Source organism: Phytophthora cinnamomi (genome assembly GCF_018691715.1).
Source record: "Phytophthora cinnamomi strain GKB4 chromosome Unknown Contig43, whole genome shotgun sequence".
In the NCBI taxonomy this organism is placed as follows: Eukaryota; Oomycota; class Peronosporomycetes; order Peronosporales; family Peronosporaceae; genus Phytophthora; species Phytophthora cinnamomi.
Window position 1 is genome coordinate 237,477 of NW_027150976.1, and position 24,477 is coordinate 261,953.

The 24,477-nt window shown below is 52.5% G+C and overlaps 3 protein-coding genes across 3 annotated transcripts; all 3 read left to right on the forward strand.

Annotated features, from left to right (window-relative positions):
• Positions 1-2,266: 2,266 nt before the first annotated feature.
• IUM83_17162 (Retrotransposon nucleocapsid protein) lies at positions 2,267-3,142 on the forward strand (the record flags this gene model as incomplete). The annotated part of the gene is made up of 1 exon (XM_067942094.1): positions 2,267-3,142. One exon carries the CDS (start codon positions 2,267-2,269, stop codon positions 3,140-3,142), a length of 876 nt encoding a protein of 291 aa, XP_067790904.1.
• A 1,265-nt stretch (positions 3,143-4,407) lies between these two features.
• Positions 4,408-5,094, forward strand: IUM83_17163 (Carbohydrate-binding protein; the record flags this gene model as incomplete). The annotated part of the gene is made up of 1 exon (XM_067942095.1): positions 4,408-5,094. One exon carries the CDS (start codon positions 4,408-4,410, stop codon positions 5,092-5,094), a length of 687 nt encoding a protein of 228 aa, XP_067790925.1.
• A 1,268-nt stretch (positions 5,095-6,362) lies between these two features.
• IUM83_17164 (Carbohydrate-binding protein) lies at positions 6,363-7,049 on the forward strand (the record flags this gene model as incomplete). The annotated part of the gene is made up of 1 exon (XM_067942096.1): positions 6,363-7,049. One exon carries the CDS (start codon positions 6,363-6,365, stop codon positions 7,047-7,049), a length of 687 nt encoding a protein of 228 aa, XP_067790902.1.
• Between the last annotated feature and the right edge of the window lie 17,428 nt (positions 7,050-24,477).

The window sequence follows — 24,477 nt, forward strand, 5'->3', positions numbered from 1 at the left end:
AAACGCCACGTTACCGATTCGTTGGGTGATTGATTATCGTTGGCTCAACTCGCAAACGATCATCGCCAGAATTCCACTCCCGAGAATTGACGAAACATTTGACAAGATGTATGGATGTATCATCTTCTCAGTCTTGGATCTCGCACAAGGTTACCATCAGATGAGGGTTGCCTTGAAAAGTCGTCAGTACACAGCGTTCCGCACTCATTCTGAGACCTACCAATGGTGTGTTGCGCCAGTGGGTCTTGCTGGAATGCCAGGTGTCTGGTCACGTCTTATGCGTGTCCTACTAGGCAAATATCCGTTTATCGTGGTGTATCTGGATGACATTTGTGTATTTTCCAAGAACATGAAGGAGCATCTGCAGCATCTCCGCACGCTCTTCGAAGTGTTACGCAGAGAGAAGCTGTACTGTCATCGTTCGAAATGTCATTTTGGGCAGAATCAAGTTCAGTTTCTGGGTCACACTGTGTCAAGTCAAGGCATTGCGGTGGATTCCAAGAAAACTGAAGTGATCGCCAATTGGCCAATTCCAATGAACCAAAAGCAATTGCAAAGCTTTTTGGGTCTCGCAGGCTACTACCGTCGCTTCATTTACAACTACGCGACAATCGCCTTACCGTTTGGACCTCTAGTCAAGAAGGACCATACTTGGAATTGGAATGAAGAGCATGATATCGCCTTCAGCAAGCTGAAATCAGCATTGCAATCCGCCCCAGTCCTGACTTTACCGGATTTCTCTCTTCCGTTCATCGTGACAACCGATGCTTCAGGATATTGTGTTGGTGGAGTACTTTCGCAAAAGCACAACGGACATGATCATCCGTTAGCTTTCCTCTCCAAGAAGTTGGGTGTGCATGAACAAAATTGGCCTACCCATGAGAAGGAACTCTATGCAATTAAGCTGTCGCTGGAAAAATGGCGTCATTATCTCTATGGTCGTCATTTCGACATCTACACGGACAACAGTGCATGTCAGTGGTTGTTACACCACCCGAAGGTTTCCTCGAAGCTTGCACGCTTCTTGACCTTCTTTGCTCAGTTCGACTTCACCCTGCATCACCTGAAAGGATCAATGAATGTCGTAGCTGATGCACTGTCCCGTCCTCCGATGGATTCAACTCCGAATGCGTTGATATCACCACAATTGGATCCGCCAATTGTCTGCTCAATCAGTTTTCAGCATTGTGAGTCTGAAAGTGATAAATCGACATCGAGTTTTCGCGTAATTAGCGATCTACGCACAGTCAATGCTTCGCTATCGACTCCAGATAGTCAAATTGCGACTGTTCCAGCCTCACAGAGTGTTGCGCGTCCCGCTATCAATACAATCAGCTTTCATACGTGTACACCGCAGTGTGACAGTTTTGGATCACGCTACCGTGCACAGCAACATGATGGGGACTCCCAGAAGGCGAATACGACCATGATATCTGCAGCTCTCTCGCCTGTTGAATTTTCGGGGGAGGAGATGACGGATGTTCCTGCTGGTCACATCGCCTTACATGATCTTTCCGATGGTCACCTCTACACTCCTGTTCAAGATGCAGAGATTGCCACATCGGTCGTGCAAATGCAACACGCAAGTTCGCTAGGATGGACTTCGAATCTCAAAGAAGAGTTCATCAAAGCCTACCGCACTGATCCTGGATTTCGTGACAAGTATCGTACTCCGCATGATCCATACGTACTCAAGGATCAATTGCTTTATGTGCAATTCACGGACGATAAGGAGTCCAAAATGATGAGACTTTGTGTCCCGAGATCGCAGCGCAATCGTCTAAGAACGAAGATTATTGAGCAATTTCATGATTCCAGTATTGCCGCGCACCCAGGAATTCGTCGTACGTACCTCCGTATCAAGCAATGGTACTACTGGGCGTCGCTTCATGAAGACGTTTCTGATTACGTGCAAAGTTGTGAAACATGCACACGTTGGAAGCACAGCAATGCCAAGAAGAATGGCAAGTTGATTCCAATTCCGATTCCAAAGGAATGTTGGGAAGTCGTCTCCATGGATTTCGTTACTGGATTGCCAGAATCAGATGGCTATGATGCTATCATGACCGTCGTGGACAAGTTGTCCAAGCGTCCGATCTACTGTCCCGTTCACACTACTGATGATGCCGAAGAAATCGCTCATTATTTCTTCGACAATGTCGTTCGGCATCATGGAGTGCCTGCAGTGATCATCAGTGATCGTGATTCCAAATGCACATCGCGTTTTTGGAAATCACTCGCGCAGGTCATGGGTGTACAATTGAATATGACAACGTCATATCGCGCTCAAGCTGACGGCCAAACCGAACATCAAAACCTGGTACTAGAAGACGCACTTCGTTGCATGGTCTCGTATCATGGTGATGACTGGGCTGCCAAGTTGGGAACGATTGAGTATGCTCATGCCACGCTAGTCAGTGCCTCTACAGGACTTTCGCCATTTGAAGTAGACACAGGGCGTCAGGAACGCAATCCCTTCGGAACTTTTCCTACGCTGTCTACCACAGTTCAAGTACAACAAGGACTGTCTGAGTATGCAAATCGCTTCAAGGACGAACGTGACAAGATTATTGGCAAAGCCAAGGAGCACTTACTCAAGGCTCAAGCATCGCAAAAGAAGTACTACGATCAACACCGTAGCAATGTGCAATTCAAGGAAGGAGATTTGGTTATGCTGGATACACGCCGTATTCCACTCAAGCATGCTGCGAAAGACATTGACGTCAAACGTGCAAAGTTAGCCGCTCGTAAAGTTGGTCCGTTCGTTATCAAGCGCATGATCAACGACAACGCTGCTCGTCTGATTTTGCCACGCAGTATGAAGTCACTGAACCCTACTTTCAACGTAGACGTTCTCAGCCATTACGTCTCCAACCCGGACAAGTTTGAGACTCGTGTTCTTCCGAAAGCATCTCGCATCATCACGAATGAAGACACTGGAGAAGACCTCCACATTGTCGAGAAACTTCTACGCAAGCGTCAGTTCAATCGCAAGATTGAGTGGCTTGTCAAGTGGCATGGTCTCCCAGATCACGAATCTTCGTGGGAACTCGAGAAAGACATCAAGCACGTCTCTCACTGGAAAGTTCTCGTCGACGACTTCAAGCGCCGTCAACGTGAAGTCAAACCCGGGAGGATGTAAGGACCGAGACGTGACGAGCACGTCAAGGCCCGCACATCTAAACTACAACATCCACTACGCAAAGACAAGTGGGTAAGTAAGGAACATGCACTAGGGTGCATGATCTCTGTCGTGTACATTTACTCTTGTATAGCGCACGTCAACCCACTTCAACTTGAAGTGGATTGACCAATCAGATTCATTCATTTTAGCACCGCCTTGGGCACTGGCCCAGACGGCCGGCCACAAGTCCTTAACCAACTAATATCACTTTGCAATTTACGTCCAACTACCTACACGTTTCCACATCGCGGTACATCTTCACTCGCGGCCTTCTACGTGTCAAGCTTTACAAGGTCGGTGAGTGTCGTGCTCGTTGCGTCTGTCGTTAATCTAATCAACTCGTTGGATGAGACCTCCTGATTGGTCCAGCGAACTTCAACAAAGTGCATACAAACGATAGTATAAAGTGATAGGATACAAACTCGAAATCGAGGAACCAAGCTGAGCCGAGCCGAGCCGAGCCGAGCCGAGGCAGCGGTCAGATGTCTCCCACCCACGTGGCGCCCAGCATCTCCACGGCACACATCACACAGCACGACTGAGACTCGATGCACTATACGAAACGAACCAGCAAACCGAGCTTCGTACATGTAGTGGAAAAGCGAATAAGAAAGCGGAGAAAGCGGAGGGTTAACGTAACAACCGCTCCGCGCGGAGACACAAAGTCGTGACTCCAGCCGGATGACGTCAAGCCTTGAGTAGGTGTCGTTCTTGGGGTCAATGACGGTCAAGGACGTAAACCACATGCCTGACGGCTCTTCCGGATCTTTGCAAAACATCCATGCAGCCCCCTCCCCCTTCCGTAGTGTAGGTGGTGCAGTACTGCGCACTATGTCTACACTGCCATCACCTGGCCGCTCAACTCGCCGCTATGCACCAGCATCTGTGTGAAGGTGGTGACCGTGGTGACCCCACCGGTGCCGGTACACTGGCTCCGGTCCACAAGATCGAGCATCCATCCAGCTCCACCCTGGTAAACATCAGCCCAGCGCTATGATAGCACAGCAGCGAGACCCGGCGGCTGACAGGTCAGAGGTAGTCGAAGCGAGATGAAGTCGACGTTTGGTGTTCGCCAGGCAGCCGTCCAGCCTCGCTCCCGCCTAACGCACTCACTCATTCTCAAATCTACTCACTTGAGCACCCACCCATCGAAGCAAGCCGCCCGATCTCCGCCAGAGCCAACGCTCTACCTCTACTACCACACCCTACCGAGCGTTCCAACCATGTTCAGTCTCAGTAACAGCAGCAAGATCTTGGTCCTGTGCGTCGCCGCCGCGGCCGTGTCGAGCGGTGTGCGCGCGGAGAAAGAGGTTGCCGAGACCTTCGGCTTGCTCGGTGTCCCCGGCGTTGGTGTGGGCGCGCCCGGCTACGGCTACGGCGTGGGTCCCGGCGTCAGTGTCGGAGTGCCTGGTCTCGCGAGTGTCGGCGTCGGTCTGGGCAACGGCGGCGTGAACGTCGGCGCCAACGTGCTGGGCCTCGGTGCGAACGTCGGAGTGGGTGTGCCGGGCCTCGGCTATCCGTACGGCGCGCCTGTCAACAGCTACAATGCTCCTCCGCCCGCTGTGAACAGCTACAACGCTGCCCCCGTCTACCCGAACAACGGGGCGCCCGCTACTGTCGTGAACAGCGCCCCTACAACGGCAACGACTACGACCTCCGGCGCCAACGGCGCGTCCACTGCGAATGCCAACGCGAACGCCGGCAACAATAGTCCGTACTCGAGCAAGACCGTCACCGTCACGAACGGAGACGGAACGTCGAACACCGCGTCCGTGTCGAACGGTAATGGCGCAGCGACTGGTGGTGCGTCGGCGAGCGCCAGTGCGAGCGCCACTGCGAGTGCGTCTGCTAGGGCCACGGCTGGCACGTCGTCTCAGAAGACGTACCGCCAGCTTCGCTCGGTGGAATGAGCGAGTACATTGTCCTCGGCGTCTGTGGAGGGGTGAGGTGAGGCGAGGTGACGGGAGGTGAGGCGAGGCGAGGCAGCTCTGGGTAAGCAGTGCAGCGAAGAGCTTGGTGTATCAGGGCAGCTTCGAATCGCCCCTCCACGAGAGCCTCCTGTCGTTGGCGTTTCCGTACTTGTCTTGTGTGTAGTCTATAGCGTAAGCAGTAAGAAGGTCGAATGCAATCGGTGTTTTGTCTGAGACTAGCTTCCTCGCAGTGCTGTCGTTCGAGCGTGCATCTGGGTGAACGAGACCGGCAGGTACGAAGTAGATGCTGGTATTTGTAGGCACGAGGTCGGTGAGTGTCGTGCTCGTTGCGTCTGTCGTTAATCTAATCAACTCGTTGGATGAGACCTCCTGATTGGTCCAGCGAACTTCAACAAAGTGCATACAAACGATAGTATAAAGTGATAGGATACAAACTCGAAATCGAGGAACCAAGCTGAGCCGAGCCGAGCCGAGCCGAGCCGAGGCAGCGGTCAGATGTCTCCCACCCACGTGGCGCCCAGCATCTACACGGCACACATCACGCAGCACGACTGAGACTCGATGCACTATACGAAACGAACCAGCAAACCGAGCTTCGTACATGTAGTGGAAAAGCGAATAAGAAACCGGAGAAAGCGTAGAGAAAGCGGAGGGTTAACGTAACAACTGCTCCGCGCGGAGACACAAAGTCTTGACTCCAGCCGGATGACGTCGAGCCTTGAGTAGGTGTCGTTCTTGGGGTCAAGGACGGTCAAGGACGTAAACCACATGCCTGACGGCTCTTCCGGATCTTTGCAAAACATCCATGCAGCCCCCTCCCCCTTCCGTAGTGTAGGTGGTGCAGTACTGCGCACTATGTCTACACTGCCATCACCTGGCCGCTCAACTCGCCGCTATGCACCAGCATCTGTGTGAAGGTGGTGACCGTGGTGACCCCACCGGTGCCGGTACACTGGCTCCGGTCCACAAGATCGAGCATCCATCCAGCTCCACCCTGGTAAACATCAGCCCAGCGCTATGATAGCACAGCAGCGAGACCCGGCGGCTGACAGGTCTGAGGTAGTCGAAGCGAGGTGAGGTTGACGTTTGGTGTTCGCCAGGCAGCCGTCCAGCCTCGCTCCCGCCTAACGCACTCACTCATTCTCAAATCTACTCACTTGAGCACCCACCCATCGAAGCAAGCCGCCCGATCTCCGCCAGAGCCAACGCTCTACCTCTACTACCACACCCTACCGAGCGTTCCAACCATGTTCAGTCTCAGTAACAGCAGCAAGATCTTGGTCCTGTGCGTCGCCGCCGCGGCCGTGTCGAGCGGTGTGCGCGCGGAGAAAGAGGTTGCCGAGACCTTCGGCTTGCTCGGTGTCCCCGGCGTTGGTGTGGGCGCGCCCGGCTACGGCTACGGCGTGGGTCCCGGCGTCAGTGTCGGAGTGCCTGGTCTCGCGAGTGTCGGCGTCGGTCTGGGCAACGGCGGCGTGAACGTCGGCGCCAACGTGCTGGGCCTCGGTGCGAACGTCGGAGTGGGTGTGCCGGGCCTCGGCTATCCGTACGGCGCGCCTGTCAACAGCTACAATGCTCCTCCGCCCGCTGTGAACAGCTACAACGCTGCCCCCGTCTACCCGAACAACGGGGCGCCCGCTACTGTCGTGAACAGCGCCCCTACAACGGCAACGACTTCGACCTCCGGCGCCAACGGCGCGTCCACTGCGAATGCCAACGCGAACGCCGGCAACAATAGTCCGTATTCGAGCAAGACCGTCACCGTCACGAACGGAGACGGAACGTCGAACATCGCGTCCGTGTCGAACGGTAATGGCGCAGCGACTGGTGGTGCGTCGGCGAGCGCCAGTGCGAGCGCCACTGCGAGTGCGTCTGCTAGGGCCACGGCTGGCACGTCGTCTCAGAAGACGTACCGCCAGCTTCGCTCGGTGGAATGAGCGAGTACATTGTCCTCGGCGTCTGTGGAGGGGTGAGGTGAGGTGAGGTGAGGCGAGGTGACGGGAGGTGAGGCGAGGCGAGGCAGCTCTGGGTAAGCAGTGCAGCGAAGAGCTTGGTGTATCAGGGCAGCTTCGAATCGCCCCTCCACGAGAGCCTCCTGTCGTTGGCGTTTCCGTACTTGTCTTGTGTGTAGTCTATAGCGTAAGCAGTAAGAAGGTCGAATGCAATCGGTGTTTTGTCTGAGACTAGCTTGCTCGCAGTGCTGTCGTTCGAGCGTGCATCTGGGTGAACGAGACCGGCAGGTACGAAGTAGATGCTGGTGTTTGTAGGCACGAGGTCGGTGAGTGTTGTGCTCGTTGCGTCCGTCGTTAATCAACGCGTTGGATGAGACCTCCTGATTGGTCCAGCGAACTTCAACAAAGTACATACAAACGATAGTATAAAGTGATAGGATACAAACTCGAAATCGAGGAACCAAGCTGAGCCGAGCCGAGCCGAGCCGAGCCGAGGCAGCGGTCAGATGTCTCCCACCCACGTGGCGCCCAGCATCTACACGGCACACATCACGCAGCACGACTGAGACTCGATGCACTATACGAAACGAACCAGCAAACCGAGCTTCGTACATGTAGTGGAAAAGCGAATAAGAAACCGGAGAAAGCGGAGAAAGCGGAGGGTTAACGTAACAACCGCTCCGCGCGGAGACACAAAGTCTTGACTCCAGCCGGATGACGTCAAGCCTTGAACAGGTGTCGTTCTTGGGGTCAAGGACGGTCAAGGACGTAAACCACATGCCTGACGGCTCTTCCGGATCTTTGCAAAACATCCATGCAGCCCCCTCCCCCTTCCGTAGTGTAGGTGGTGCAGTACTGCGCACTATGTCTACACTGCCATCACCTGGCCGCTCAACTCGCCGCTATGCACCAGCATCTGTGTGAAGGTGGTGACCGTGGTGACCCCACCGGTGCCGGTACACTAGCTCCGGTCCACAAGATCGAGCATCCATCCAGCTCCACCCTGGTAAACATCAGCCCAGCGCTATGATAGCACAGCAGCGAGACCCGGCGGCTGACAGGTCTGAGGTAGTCGAAGCGAGGTGAGGTTGACGTTTGGTGTTCGCCAGCCCTCTTAACTTGGCTGGGGCGCTGGGCAGGTCGTATGTTCATGCTGCGAGGTTGCCTATGAGCTTCGTAGTCTCAACACCGCACTGCCGGTTGCTGGCGAGTCCGTTGGTGGTAGGTATTGAACGAGGAGTCGGACGTAGTGTGCTTGCTGAGGTTCATCGTGCACGAGGCGGTGGTTTGGCAAGTGCATTGTCCGTTCTGTTAGCCGAGACACCATCCTCGAGTTGCGAAGCCTTGTGATGGCGCTGAGCACAAAGTCCAGCGTCATTAGCGCGTGGTCTGACGGTATCATGCCTCCGTCCCAGGACTGCGCGTTCTTGCAGCGTAACCGGTGCTGTTGATTGCATAGGATACAGCACGCCTATAACAAACCAAACCAACCAAAGTGCAAACTATTGGTTCGAAGTTATATTTCACGACCTTTGAACCAATTTTTGCCGTTACTTTGGTTTGAACGTTACCAGACCAACGCTCTTGAACCACTCCTGAAGTTTGGAGTTTCGTGGTTTGGAGTTGAGCTTCAGCTGCAACCGATGGTTTGCTTTTTTCCGCTGCCTGGTTGGTCAATATGGCTCTCTGTACCTCTCTTCAAAGGGCAAGCGGCATACCCGAAGAATTAGAATCTGCGGCTGGTATCGGTAGAAAGGTTGGCTTATTCGCTTGCACCTCCTGGATGGCAGGATTTGCATTCACGAAGGCGGTGAGCATCTCACCCTGATGCAGCTTTCATCTTTGACAGCGGCTCCAGCCTTCAACGGCGCTCGGCCTTTCGGCTGTGCAGCGCGGCACTTCTCGATAAGAGCCGCATCGTGAACAGTTTCAAATCAAGGTTTTTAGCCAACCACATTCTCGTGGTTTGCTTTGGTTTGCAGCGTCTCACTCGGTTGAACCAAACCACGAAACCGTTTCGAACCTGGTTCATTGGTAATTTTGGTTTGGTTTGTTCTAGCGCGGGATATAGTCAATCTGGTTGAAAATACTGTGGTCCGTTTGGCGTAGTGTCTAGACTGGGATGTGCCGTGCTCGTTTTTGCAAAGCTGTGTAATTGACAAAAAATTGCTAGTGGCACAAAATGAAGCAAGAACTTGGTCGTTGCGATTGCGTTGGCCCCCTGCCCAGTTGTCCATGAAGGTTTCGTCTTCCCGACGGCGACTAGATTGGCGTTGAAGTCGCCAAGAACGAACGTTGTATCTCGACGTAGGAGCTGGTTGACTGCATGTAAGACTTCGTAGAAGCTGTCGACGTACATGAGGTCCCAGCCACGGTTGGGTGCGTGATAGTGATAACATTGACACGTTGGGACTTGGGGAGCCGTAAGGCTTAGCTGCAGGACATCCACTCGGTTGGATTGGGACCAGTACTTGTGTAGGAACCTGCGTAAATGGGTGGCGATAGTGTCACGTGCTCTGTTAGAAGACGACGTGGATACGTCTACACTTGTGCGATAGTTGGAAAAATGAAGACTGATTGATGTTTAGAGTGGCTGTGAGCCTACAGCTGGAGCTACTATAAAATGTAGAGTACTAAAAGTGAAAACGAACGCAGACCTGCGATCGAGCAGATCAGAGCCGAGGAAAAGCTCGTAACCTCCGAGGCCGTTGGCTCAGGAGCTGCGACGGCGTCTTGTCAATCCACGGGATTGTGGCCGTGACACTTCCTCCTTCAGAAGCGCCGTAGCTCGCGTAGGCGGCAAGTTGTCCACATAATGACGAACTAATGCCAACACCTGGAGGAAGTTGCAAAGAGGTTCCCAGGATGGCTTGGTCGACGAGTTCAGCCACTGAACCTTGAATTGGCGAACGCCATGGTGAGTTCGATGGCACAGAATGTCGGTGACAAGATGTCCCTCAGACCCGTCCGCGACGAGAACTGGTTGGACGCGAGTCTCGCGGTGAGAATCGCGGTCGCGATGATACGGCCGTAGACGGGAGATGTGATAATCGGGGTGAAGTCGCAAACCCGGCGGTAGTTCTAGCGTATATATGTCAGGCCCCGCGATACTAAGTATCCGATAGGGTCCAATATAGCGCGCAGCGAGTTTTCGCTTGCCGTCCTTGCCCATGTGACTGACATCGAGATTTCGGGTATCAAGTAGTACACTGTCACCAACGGCGAAGTTAACGACTGGCCTATTGCGGTCATAGGGGTCATGCCAGCTTAATCGTGCTGCCGCCATGGCATCTTGGGCTTCAGCTAGAATTGCTTGTTGGTGTAGCACGAACGTGGACGCTCGGGTTGACTGAGATGCAGGAACAGAGCAATCCGCAACGGAGCGCGGCGGGTACCCGAGGTCTGCCATAACAGGCGACATACCAATTGAAGAATGCACCCGCGAGTTGTAGGCGAATTTAGCGAGCGGGAGGAGCTGGTCCCAATTGTCTTGGTGTGGGTTTACGAAGTGGCGTAAATATTCACTGGCAAACTTGACCGTCACCTCAGGTTGTCCATCCGTTGAGGGCTTGAACGCAGTACTTAGGTGCAGACGAGTACCTTGGAGCACCATGATGGAGCGCCACAGAGCTGCAGTAAATTTTGAGTCTCGATCGGAGACGATTGAGCGTGGTAGCCCATGCAAACGCTGGTAAAAAGAGCAAAATAACTGAGCAGTCGAGGCCGCCCTTGCGGTCGCATGCGTAGCTAGGAAATGCGCTCTCTTAGTCAGGCGATCAACAATAACGAGTGCCGCATCGTAGCCGTCAGTGGTGATGGGAAGCGGTGTCAGGAAGTCCATGATGATGTCCAGCCACCTACTTTCCGGAATTTCAAGGGGATGCAAGAGCCCTGCAGCTTTCCTACGCACAGCTTTGTTCCGTTGGCAAAGTTCGCACGATGAAACGTAATGGTCAACCGTAGTAGCTATGCCCTTCCAGTAGAATTTCTCAAGTACGTGCAGCAAAGTCTTGGCTTGCCCTGGGTGGCCGCGAGTTGGAACGTCGTGTTCCTCAAAAAGAATACATTTGCGGAGGCCTGGGACGTCGGGAATGCACAGTCTTCGAGCTGACGTCGGCGATTTAACTGGAAATATAGCTAACCGTCGTCGAGGGTGAACCGCCGACAGCGGCGACTTGATGGTGCATTATCGGCAAGAAGGTCGTGCATTATTGGGCCGAAATACTTGTCTGCAGCATAACCCCGGCGACATTCACGCTTAATATCCATGGCTTGTGCCGCCTGATGAAGTAATATTTCATCGGCGTCTGGTGACCCCCTAGCAGCCAGAGAGTTAATTAAAGTCGAGAGGTTAATAGCTCGAGCAGTTCCGTCGTTCCAGTCCGCTCGTCTTGAGATCGCGTCAGCGACGATGTTCGTGTTGCCTGGCACCCATTTGAAAAGTGGCTGAAATAAAGAAAATTCGTTTAGCCACCCTGCTAAGCGCTGGGAGCATGTTTGCTGCTGCAAGATGCTCTCGATCGTGTGATGATCCGTATTCAGGAAGAAGGATCGATCTAGCAGGTAAACCTTCCAGATCCGCATCGGATGCAACGCCGCCAACAATTCTTTCTCGCGCGTTGGGTAAACTAGCTCCGGTTTCGTCAGCTTGCGTCCTCCATAAGCGATGACCTGCTTGCTTCCGTTGTCGCCAAGTTGGAAGAGGTAGCCGCCCACTGCAAAGTCTGATGCATCGACGTTGGAAGGGTTTTGAAAAGTCTGGATGGGCAAGGACGGGTGGTGAGGTCAGCTTGTCCTTGAGCGTCGAGAAGGCCTCAAGCTGTTGGGGCTGAGTGTGATATGGTCCTGAGGACGCTTGCTTCTGGTCAGTTCTGTTAATAGCGCCACTTGCTCAGCGAATCCATCCCAAAATCGCATCACGTAGACACAGGTTCCGATGAACGCTTGCATGTCGCGCTTAGTTTTGGGCAGTGGCCAGTTGCGGATACTTTCGCACTTCTTAGGGTTCATTCGCACACCGTCTCGCCCAATGTAGTCGCCAAGGCAAGGGATCTCGGGCTGGCAAAATACACATTTTTCAATCTTGATATAGAGGTTCTCTTGTGCACATCGCTCCAATACTTTGTCGATAGCTGCGAGATGATCTTCCATCGACTCGGTTTCGGTGAACACAAACAGATCGTCAATGTTAAACTCCGAGAAAATCGCTTGGACTAGTCGGTTGAAACATGATGGACTGCTAGAGATACCCATCGGAGTGACGAGGTACTCGAACAGCCCGTCCGGGGTTGCGAAGGCCGTGTATGGGATGGAATTTTCGTTTAGTTTCACTTGATAAACCCCCCAGAGGAGGTCCATCGCGGAAAATATTTTTCCGCGGGCCATTGCGCGCAATATGTCGTCCTTGCGCGGGATCGAATTCGCCGGAACTTTGATCTTCGAGTTCAGACCTCGGAAGTCGTGTACAATCCTCCACTCACCGGAACTTTTGCGCACGCAGAATGTGGGCGCAGAGTAGGGTGAAGATGATGATCTAATGATTCCTGCTTGTACCATCACGCGAACCCACGCTTGAATTGCCGCCCTCTGCTCCGGAGAGAGCAGGAATTGTTTTCGGTGAACAGGTGTGGCATCTGCAACTTCAATTGTGGCGTCCATGCTTTCGTGTCGGGTAGGAGGAACGTTAGGCAGCGTGCAACGAAACACTCGATCACGGTACTTGCTGATGACAGGATAAGCGGGCGAGTTCTTCAGAGCACACCACGCGTCGTCAGCTTTCGATCTCGCTGTCTCAGACGTAATAAAAAGACAAAACTCGTTGTACTTCTCACCTAGTAGCTTGGCAATATCACGACTCTGAGCAATTCGAGTTCGGCCCTGCGTACCATCGTGGCCATGCTGAAAGTACAATTGTAGGAGTGCAAGATCCTCGCTGACAGGAGAATGGTATCGAATTTGCGAGGAGCACTGTCCAGCGATGCGACGAGCTTTCTGCCGTGGCGCGCATGGCTTAAATGGCAACGACTGCACCCCATGGCTATTGTCCAGTGTTGACCTTGGTGTAATTACTCGCTTGGTCCAGTCGATTAAGGGATTGACCTCGACCAACCAAGGCATACCCAGTAATACATCTTGAGATTCAGGCACCTTTTGGACGAACGCCGTGAAATTATAACGAGAAAATCCTGGAAGCTGTACGGAGAGGGTGCATGTGCGTCGGGGGACGAAAGAGACGCGACCTGCTCCCAGTTTTAACTTCAGGGGGTGGTTATGATCCTTGACGTCAAGGTTGAGTTTCGCTGCGAGCGCGGGTGTGATAACGTTGAAGGATGCTCCTGAATCGATAAAAGCTGAGACAGTGGTATCATTCACGGATACCGACTGTTCCAAGTAACCAGCATGAGATTTTTCTGACGACTCAGCACTGCGTTATCGCGCTCATAGGCGAAAGCGTGCTGAGTCGCAGAGGCTGGCTGTGGTGTTGCCGTATGGTCTTCGGTAGTACAGCCTCTCTCGGCGGGGCGCCAACCCGCCGAGATGCCTAGTTTTTTGCGCCAGTGCCCTTCCCCGGGCAGTCTGGTGACTTGTGGCCCTTGACGCCGCAGGTGAAGCACGTTACTTCGGGACTTCCTGCGATCGGACTCTGACTCACTTGCGGTGTTGGTCGGGGATGTGGGGACCCTCCTGCACTGGGTCCACGTCCTTGCTGCTGGCGACCACCCTGGCGGCCTATCGTGTTGGTGCCTGACAATCCGGCCGAAGCGCGAGTACGACTTGGCTTTCGGGCATCTTCGAACCGCTGCGCGTGCTCAATAGTGTCTTGAAGGCTCGTCGGGATATTCTGGCAGATGTATGAGCTTGTGTCCACCCGGATATTTTGTTGATAAAACCAACGTTTGGTCACGTCGGGAATCTCGACGGAGGCTTGCGACAATAGGAGCATGAATTTCGACGTATACTCCTGCTGCGACCCCGTCACTTGCAATTCATACATCTTCGTGAGCCGCTTGTACTCAAAATCACTGTCACGGAACCGAGCCCTAATATGTTCCTTGAACAAGGACCATGTCCGAGGTGCTTCGCCGACCGAGCCTTTAATTCTCGGTACCACGCCATTACGTCGGGACCAAGAAAGGGGACCACCAATTCTCGGTACCACGCCATTACGTCGGGACCAAGAAAGGGGACCACCATATTAGCAAAACGCGAGTCGTTACTTTCTCGCTCGGTCATGTAGGCAGCGAAGTGCTCTTCGATTTGAAAAATCCACAACTCCAAGTCCTCGTCCTGCTTGCCGAGGAACTTGGGTGGGTTAGCTCGTTGCTTCTGCTGGTTTGCTCTCGACTGTTGTGCAAACATCTCGCTCTGAAAAGCGGCCTGCTGGACCATGAACTCCTGCATTTGCTGCTGGTTATTGAGAACCGTTTCCTGCATATTTTGTTGGCTCACCAGCAAGGACTGCTGCTGCACCGACATCATCTGGAGCATCTGGGCCATCATCTGCTCCATTGAGGGGGTCGGAGGAGCCGAGTTGAATGTCGGTGGGTTGGCCTGGGATTGTTCCCCGGCAGGGACCTGCTCACTCTTTGCTCCTTGGGTCGGTATGCTCTGCTCTTGGGAATCTTGCTCGACGCCTGTTGCTGAGTAGTCGTCGTTTCGAGGAGACCGTCGGGGCCGCATGTTGGGAGACTGATCTTCAGGGTATCGAGCGGTCTTCTTGCCCATCAAGGGAGTCGAGCGTAGTTATAGTCGGTTTCTTCAGAGTTTTCACTCTTATTTCGAAATTGTCACGTGCTCTATTAGAAGACGACGTGGATACGTCTACACTTGTGCGATAGTTGGAAAAATGAAGACTGATTGATGTTTAGAGTGGCTGCGAGCCTACAGCTGGAGCTACTATAAAATGTAGAGTACTAAAAGTGAAAACCAACGCAGACCTGCGATCGAGCAGATCAGAGCCGAGGAAAAGCTCGTAACCTCCGAGGCCGTTGGCTCAGGAGCTGCGACGGCGTCTTGTCAATCCACGGGATTGTGCCCCTGACAGATAGCGAAACCGATGCAGTGGTGGATGTCGCTCGACGGCAGGTCAGGAGGTTGTACTGGTCGATCCTCTGCCGATCGGGTAGTTGGTACGCGTCTCCTGGAGCCCGAAGATGTCCGACGGGTATACCCGCGACAGCAGCCCATAGGATGTGTATTATTTAATAGTTGCATATTAGCCCTATCGCGATGAGAAGTCGTATTTTTCGCCTTTTAAGGTATTTTCAAAACAACGTCCAAATACCCCCACTTAATGGGCGCATTTTTCGCCCCTTTACCGAACTTCATCAGGAAATTTACCGCACTTATGACAAATCAGATAAGGTATTTATCGTAATCATCATGTAATCATGTTCAATACAAATGTCAAAATGTATTTTCCAATGCTATGTAGCCGCAAATCACAGTAGATGTCATGTCCCAAGAGACAAGCGAACGCAGTACCGTGATTTCGTAAAAGGGCGGATTTTGCGGGATTTACAAGTGAATGCCTTCGATTTGTATTGTATAGCTAATAAAGGCGGCTCGCGAAAACGGCTGAGTTACCGGGTTCATTTTGTTATTTAAACCTTTACCGGAGGTGTGGTGGAGCGGGAATTAAATTACAGGTAGTACTACCACTTCCGACACCAGCTGTTGTGTATTTTTCATGTACATGAAAAATTATTGCAGGATTTAGCCACTACAGACTAATTGACGCTACTTTGAGCATCAGATCGACAATCTCGCCGTCGGCATCGCCCTCTTCAACGCCCTCGTCCTCGCCGTCTTCGTCCGGCTCGTCGTTTCCACGAAGGGGAGTCGCAAGACCAGTCTTTTGCCAACAGTGCGCCACCGTCTTGGCCTCCGTAGACGACCACAACAGCGAGCTCCATTGCATCGCCTGAAGCTGGTCTATTTTGTATACAGACTGCCCATTAACATTTGCATCAGCCTCAAACCTTTCGATCCCGTGGTCAATCTGTAAGGACCTAAAGCGTGCCTTGAAGGACGCAATAACACCGGCGTCCGGAGGCTGCAGATAGGTGGTAGTATTGGCCGGCAGCTTCTGAACTTTGATGTTCGTCAGCACCATGTCGCCGAGAGCCCCCTCGCTTCTACGCTACCCACCCACTCCTCTAAATTCTTTTCTGAAGCAGGCGCCTTTACCTTTAGCGGCTTACGCCGTTTGCCCTCACCGTACTCTGGTTTCTTGATAGTGCTTGCGTTCTTTAGTATGTCAGATACTGTGTTGCGGGCTGGGGCTTTGCGCAAGCGGAATGCTCGCTTGGACCACCGCGCTAGCTCTGAATGGGTCATGCCAGGCTCCGCTGCGCTCTTGTCAATCAGCTCGCGCTTGTTCTCGATCGTCAGCCAGCGTCCCATTGCTCCCTCGGAAGGGGGCCACAGCGCTCAGAAGCCAGTCTGCGGCGAGTGGTGGACGCGCGCTAAGCATCCCTGTTTAAGCTGATAACGTATTATTAAGGATATTTTTTCTAGGAGGTGTCGGAAGTGGGAGTACTAGCTGTATACCGCGATCTCAACCCATCGATCAAGGGCAAGGGATGTAATACCTCGGAAGAGTGTCAAGGTCACAAAGGAGGTGCCACGGAAGCCGGAAACCAATACCTGGCATATTCGATCGGAATCGACGATATCGATCTCGAAGGGGATGACGCTGATCTTGAAGATAGACACTGAATCTCAGTCCCACTGATGACGCAAACACCGTAGAGAGAGTCAGCGAGGGCCAAGGAGCCAGTAATTACGCGCCAAAGATTAGTGGTGTAGGAGAACAAGCAGGGGCAGTACTAGGACATGGTAACACATTAAACAGAGTTGATTTTTCCTTCTTCATCACAAGTGGTCTTCGCCTTCGCGCTACCGGGCACGGGATATACTTTGGCCCACCCGACGTTCCGGCAAGTCCGCGACGCCACCAAGATCGAATCACCCCGGACGCCAGGATTGCTTGGCCCAGCGTCCGTCAACCCTCGTTTCAACCCACCGCTAGAGGAAGCGGCAAGCAAGGAAAGGCAAGACAAGGTCACACACCGACCACAAGGCAACCCCAGGCCAAGATCAACATCGGACTACGAGTCTCGATCCAGGTAACCCAAGATCAACGACTCGAACCCATACTGGCGCAGCGCGTAGAAATATCCCCGCTGCTGCCACAAGTTCCCGCTGTCCTTCAGACGGTCCAAGTCTCGGCCGCAAGCGCGTCTTCCGAGATCACCCGAAGAGCGATCCAGCCCACCGACGGGTACACAAGGTGAGGATCAGCAACTTCACGGAAGATCGGAGTACCCCCTCCGTTAGTCGGCAGTTCGGGCGCCGTGTGCAAGAGGAACCCCGCGATCTGCAAATTTCGCGGAGCCACTTCGCCACAGAGGAATTTCATTCTTTTTTCGTACGTTGTAGAAGACGTCGGGGGGGGGTTGAGGCTTGAGCTTCAATAGGCGAAAAGAAAAGTGAGGACTTAAGCGCTGCCGTTTATTGCCTTGGCAGCGAAGCTTTCTATGCACATGTATTGTGCACTCGCTGCATATTCAGTTGAAACGGAGAGGTCCATCGTGGACCTTCGATTTGGGTAGCTCAAAGGCAACAGGTGACACCGCACTGGTCACGCGTCCGTGCACCCGTGGCGGTTCAACGTGCGCCGCTTATCCCATTCGACGCCAAGCCCAACACCTCCCCCACTAGAAGCACACGAATAGCATCGCGACTCGGTGCTCGCGATGCCACATAGGCCACACTTGCGCTGGTGCTGAACTCGTGCTAAGGCTTTCGTCAGGAGATCTGCTGGCATCTCCCCGGTTGGCAGATACTCAGCAGCGACCGTTCCGTCATGCAGCAAGCCCTTGACCGCCATGAATTTTACGCCCACTGTCTTCTGTTTTTCCGATAGTCCTTGCCGCTTCAGCCGTGATATAGCCGGCTGGCTGTCCATGCACAGTGTCACTGGCACGGGCTCGAGGATTACTTGACAATGAGTTGAACTTTCATCGCGTCTTCGATTGCTGTGTCGGCAGCAATGTACTCCGCGGTGGTGCTTGATTTGCGACGATGGTTTGCTTCATCGAACACCACCTAACGGGACAGCCAAAAAGAAAAACCACATGCCCCGAGATCGATTTACGATCGACCCGGTCGTTGGCCTACTCCACGTCCGTGGTGATCTTAATGCCATTACTGCCTGGTTCAAGACGCAACCGCATGCCCTTGGTCACACGTAAGTACCGCAGCAGGAATATGACTGCATTTCAGGCAGTTTTCCTCGGTTTACCACAGTGACGAGCCAATTGACCGACTGTAAAGCTGTCTTCTGGGCGAGCCACGCGCGCGAGGTAAAGCAGCTCACCAACTGCTTGTCGATAAGGCTGCCTCTTCATCTACGCTACCTCCTCCGGAGGCATCTCACCGTCGAGATCCAATCAGGAGTTCGGCACCATCGGCGTTGAAGTAGGGCGGGATTCACTCATAGCAAATCGGTGCAACATCTCATCAATGAACGCCACTTGCGAAAGCAGAACAACGGGTTGGCTTGGGCGCTCGACTCGCGTCCCAAGAAGTTGAACTAGTCCGCCCAGGTCTTTAACTTGATAACGTTGGCTCAGCATGACCATGAGACGCAACTAGCAAATCATCCACGTATAGACACCAGTAGGAGTGAGGTGTTCACGTATGCGTAGTAGAGGCACGGATCAGCCTGAGTCGGTACCAACCCGTACTCCTTGAGCGTTTTGTCAATCTCCTTGTGCCACTCGTGACCTGCTTGGCGCAGTCCGTATAGCACTTTTCGCGGATGCCACACCTTGCCAAGTTAGTGGGGATTGGCGAATCCAGACACGGGCCTCATATACAGTTCTTCGTCCAGATGCCAAAGGTACGTCCCCTTGTCTTGTACACATGTTGTATTTGGCCACTAGTACCCAGAATATGCGCACCGTGACAAGCGCAGCCATAGGAGCATACGTGTCGAGACAATGAAATATGAACTCTTGCTTGTCACCTCGCGCCCAATCGCGCACCTTGAAGCGGGATATGCGTCCGTCTGAGCCAATCTTCAATCTGAACTAGACGGTGTAATCAAGAATGTCTTTGTCTGGCGGAGCATCAACACATTCAAACGTGCCGTTCTCAAACAAGGCATTTACTTTCTCCGTGATGGCCAGTTCCCACTGCGACCATTGTGGTGAGCGCTTGGCCTCCGTCACGTTTAGTGGTTCACTGATCACCTGACCCAGAACCGAAAATGCGTGTGCCTGGTTGTTGCGGTGTTGTGCAACGCATTTCGAGCGCCGAGATACCGTCATGTCATACAGTGGAGGATCGGGCGTAGCCCCAGACGGAAGGGCATCTTCCTGGTCGTCCGCATCTGACTCGTCATCCAGTTCTTCGTCTACACCAACAGGCTCAACTTCGTGAAGCATCCTGTCCAGCACGCGAACGTCTTGGGATTCGATAAACTTCTGCTGGAGCCCGGTATGAATACTTGAAAGCCCTTGATGGTGTCATTGCAACCGACTAACGAACCCAATTCCCCCCTAGCGTCCGTGAATCGGAGGTTTTGCGTCTGATGTCGGGTGGCATTCGTGCAACTACGGCTTACCCGAATATGGGCACCTTGCCCACATCGGGTCGTCGTCTAAAACTTCTTTCGTGAGGCGTGATCTTCGAGCCTGTTATGGGAATGCAATTTCTGATATATGCTGCGTGCGTCAAGGCATCTTCCCAAAGCCAGTGATGTAGACCAGAATCCGCTAGCATTGCTGAGGCCATCTTGGTCACTGTGCTCACGGCCCGTTCAGCGACGCCGTTTTGGAAGGATGAGTACGGTGTCGTGTGCTCATGCAGGACACCTGGTTGCTGAGTCGGCTTGCGAAAATCCCGATTGATAAATTCTGTTCCACCGTCGGTCCGAAGGACATTGATGAAGCTTGCAGGAACCGCGGCTTGTCTCTCTATCATGTTCAAGAACTGCTTCATGGTTTTGGCAGCGTCTGACTTCCGCTTCAACGCGTAGGCCTTCACGTAATCCCGCCAGACAACAACCATAATGTACCGTTTTCCTGTTCGAAACTTGGCCCACTGAGGTCCGCGAGGCATACACTATCTGCAACTTCGTCGCTACTAGTTCGTTGGGTTGGTGTCGGTGAACGGGTAGACTTCATCAATGAGCATATCGTGCACATATTGGACTTGGCGCCAGGAGATACCTTGGGCCTCCTTACTGCTCCGCTGTCGGCCAGTGTTTTTAAGGTTTTGTAGTTGACGTGTCCGAGCCTCCGGTGCCACGATTCCAGGTCGCGGCCACCTAGCAGAGTGGTGACCGTTGCTTCCGTTGTGTCATCATCAGCATTTTCCGTGACCACGGAATAAACACCTTGACGCAGACGGGCGATACAACCAACTCGATGTCTGTTTCCATTGTAAACGGTGCAGCCCATGGCTGAGAAATCGACGTCGTGACCTGCCTTGACAAGTGCCGATACCGAGATGAGCGTGTTTGGCAGATCGGGCACGTAATACACGTCGTTCAGTATAAAGTCTCGCACCACGCTTCCACCCTTTCCGTCGTCCATGATGGCACGTACACGCATCCTGCCCTTGGCTTTCGCGAGTACGGTACGTCCATCCGCAACTTTGACGACGAGCGATTGGTTCTCACTGGTAGTCATCATGTCTTAGAGTCAGCTTGTCAGGTGATGTGAAGCTCCCGAGTCCAGTAGGACGGGATACCACCCGACGCCGACACTTCAGTTGTCGCTGTCTTCACCTTCGGGTTCGTCGACTGGGTCAGCCTGATTGGCCTGGCCCTTGTCTACGTCCGCAGATGGGTCGCCGCTCAGGTAATTGCGGTGATACACTGCTGTATGGCCTGTCCACATTCGTGGCAAGCAAACGACGATCGGAGGTTTGCGGCTCCACTCTTTTTTCTTCTTCTTTCTTTCAACGGCTGCTGTGTTTGCTTGCGCAAACTGCTTCTTCTTTTGCTCTTGGCTGGTTTCGGACCAGCCTTGAATTGGTGTGGTCTTTTAAGGTCGCCCTGGTTGGTGGCGATTTCGAGACCACTTGAGGCTTGGTGGCGCAAGCTTTTCCGTCACGCTCTGCCACTTCAGGCAACGTTTGCACTGCTTGGTCCAATTCGGCACCCGGATCGCTAGCTCGCAGATTGACTCGGCCTTTGAGCACATTCGTGTAGCTTGGGTACGCCAGGCGCACGATCGTGCTTAGTGCGCGGCGTGCGTTGACAACAGTAGCGTTTCCTCCTTCTAGAGAGTCGGTCATGACTATCAGTCGGCCAGCGTACTCGCGGTACGTCTCGGACCATCGTTCATTCTCGGCGTAAACCCGTTGCATCACCTCTTGGTTTATCAATTTCGCACGGAAGGCAGTGACGAAAGCTTCGCCAGCTTGCGCAAAGGTGGCCGAAGGGTGGTGCTCTGTCAGCGGCGGAACCAACGATGCGCCATTCCTGTGAGGTATTGTTTCATCACAGAAACTTGACTCTTTCCGTCCAATCTTGGCTCGCAAGTACTTGAGCGGCATCGACCTTGTCTTGAAGCTCTTCCCGCCAGTCTTTGACGTTCGAGTCGAAATCCCGTTGCTTTACCGACCCATCGATCGTGGATATCTTCACTTTTTTATGTCCACTTTCGCGCCTGTTTTGGGGGCAGTACCCTCGCTCGTATATGGCGCAAAGCCTCCTTCAGTCATGGGTTTCGGCTGTGGTTGTTCTTGCGCATCCGCATCGTCGTTGAGCGGAGGAGGAGGAGGTGGTAGCAGAACTTGTTGATCGCCGTCTTCGGCATCATCATCATCAGCAGCACCTCCACTTGAGTTGCCACGTCGGGCTTGGTGTCGGGTCTCCATTCTTGAGCTACTTGCGGCTGTTAGCCTGCAGAAGATGTCGGGTTTTTGAGGCTTTGAGCTTCAATAGGCGAAAAGAAAAGTGAGGACTTAAGCGCTGCCATTTATTGCCTTGGCAGCGAAGCTTTCTATGCACATGTATTGTGCAGTCATTACATATTCAGTTGAAACGGAGAGGTCCGTCGTGGACCTTCGATTTGGGTAGCTCAAAGGCAACAGGTGACACCGCACTGGTCACGCGTCCGTGCACCCGTGGCGGTTCAACGTGCGCAGCTTATCCCATTCGACGCCAAGTCCAACATACGTTTTAAATGTCATTCTAGGGCTATGCGTACTACCAGTACTTGGTTGCTAAGGGCATCTCCACTGTCAACGAGTAAACTAAACGTGCTAGGGCTCCACGAAGGTTGGGGTAGGAGGATTCTAATTTAATTTGGGTTGAGTCACGAGGGTATTTCATATTTTTACTGGCATCTCCTGCGACTGTTTCGCAGGTCCTGCACGTCTCGATAGTAGACGCGGGAAACGATGCATGAAAAAAGCTTAGGATTTATTTGCATATTTTCAACAAATGCTTCGATTCGTGGTGCCAAGAGTCGATCGACCTCATAGTATGAGATCGACTGACTCTTGACTATATTATTAGTGTCCGTTAATCCGTCTAGAGAGAAGTACATAAGTCGAAATTTGTCACCCTATGCATACCGGTTCGACATATCCAGCGGCATAGTGTGGCACTATTGCCATACCAGTTTGATGGATAGTGTACCGGTTAGGTGTCAAAAGGGACGAATATAACCCTCGGGTGTGATAGCAGCACTAACGTTGCTTCATCCGATTATTTCAAGCCGAATGAGATGAAGCCTCCCGTAAACGTTACAAACAATTTAAACGATACAGTAGAATCAGAGGTTTTGCTTACTTAAACGGGTGTTAGGTCAGAACCTCTCAACAACTCCAATCCAAACGCTCTGATCATGCTGTCAAGGTGCGAGACTGCTATTCTTCAGGCATGTCTGGCATGCCTGCAGAAGAAGCAGTCTAGCGCATTAGAGAACTAGTATCAATCGAAACGAAAAGGATCAGGTTACGTGAATGTCATCGGTGGTGTTTCGAAATATTTCGTATGAAGAGAAGATTTTCTTCACGCTTGTGCAGGTGGGGAGAGGAGGCAACGAATGGATCAAACTACTTGGCAAAAATGTAAGTCGTCTTGTTCAATGGGAGTAGGTGGTTGTGTCAGACTAACGAAAGATTGTATTTAAATATGCTGTAGGGAAACGAAGACCGAAGAAAACAGAAGAATAGAAGGTGGTAAGTACTTGTATATATTTGAGTTCTCCCGCGACACTAAGTCAAAATGCTTTTTTATTTCAGTGTTAGACAGACTTGGTGGCAGGTCAATCTTAAACCCTTGGATTCCAACGTCGTAAGTTACGACTCCGTCAATTCTCTATGTTGAACGTCACGACATAGATCGAGTAACAATAGTGGTTGGCTCGAAACGTGAGGGCCCAAAACTCAGTTATTGTGCAAAACGTGCATACCAGTAAGGACCCGTCATCACTGACAATAAAAAAACGTTATTGCACAAACCGTGCAGAAGTTGCTGTGATCAATGATGGCAGCCCCTTATGCATATTTTTGGCGATAACTGAATTTTACATCTCTGGCTTGATCACTCATCAGCGACGTGTTGTTCATAAATGAGAGGATCCCAGATATAGAACTTGTTGATTCCGACAATATGTAAACTCCGACATTAAATTTGACAAATTATGTTTAAGCATATCGAAAAGACATATAATATGTTGATTCCGGCAAACTCCCAGAGCCAACGATTTCCGCATCAACCCAAGCGCACGCATCTGCCTGCCTGCTTAGAGCTCATTTGGCAAGATGCCTCGGGGGAAAAGCCGCTGAACGGGACAGGTGGTCGCAAAATGCAAACGAACACGTGGGTGACACACGACACGATAGATGAGAGGATCCTTGAAGAGGACATGGCCTCTGAAGGACAGAAGATACATGAGGCGTATGGCGTCGACGAACGTGCTAGCGGTTCACAGCCTACGAGTACTGCTGGAGCTTTTGCCGAGGTGCTTCCTCTCCGCGAACCGCGCATCTCAACACGTCAAATTGTTGAGGAAGTGTATTGCAGGATCCTCAGCGGCACAACACTGGCTGAGCTTTAGGACAGCGACCGCCCTAATTTGCAACCACTTTTGAATGCGAATCAGGATGCTTTTCTAACTTGGTCCACACGTTTCCGCGATCTGCTGACGATTCGTATGATGGAGAGACATAAGACTAACTTCGCAGAGATCCGAGACTGGCTGCTGAGCAACTCGCAAGCTACCCGACATCTCTTTGCATTCCTTCCTACGCTGAGATTGAGGCAAAACAATGGTCGGTGCACGATCTGCTCAAGTGGGGCCGCTACGAATCTTATCGTGAACAAGTCAGCACTCTAGATCGCATTTTACAAGACGAAGGCCTCCCCGTTGATCCCCGAGAG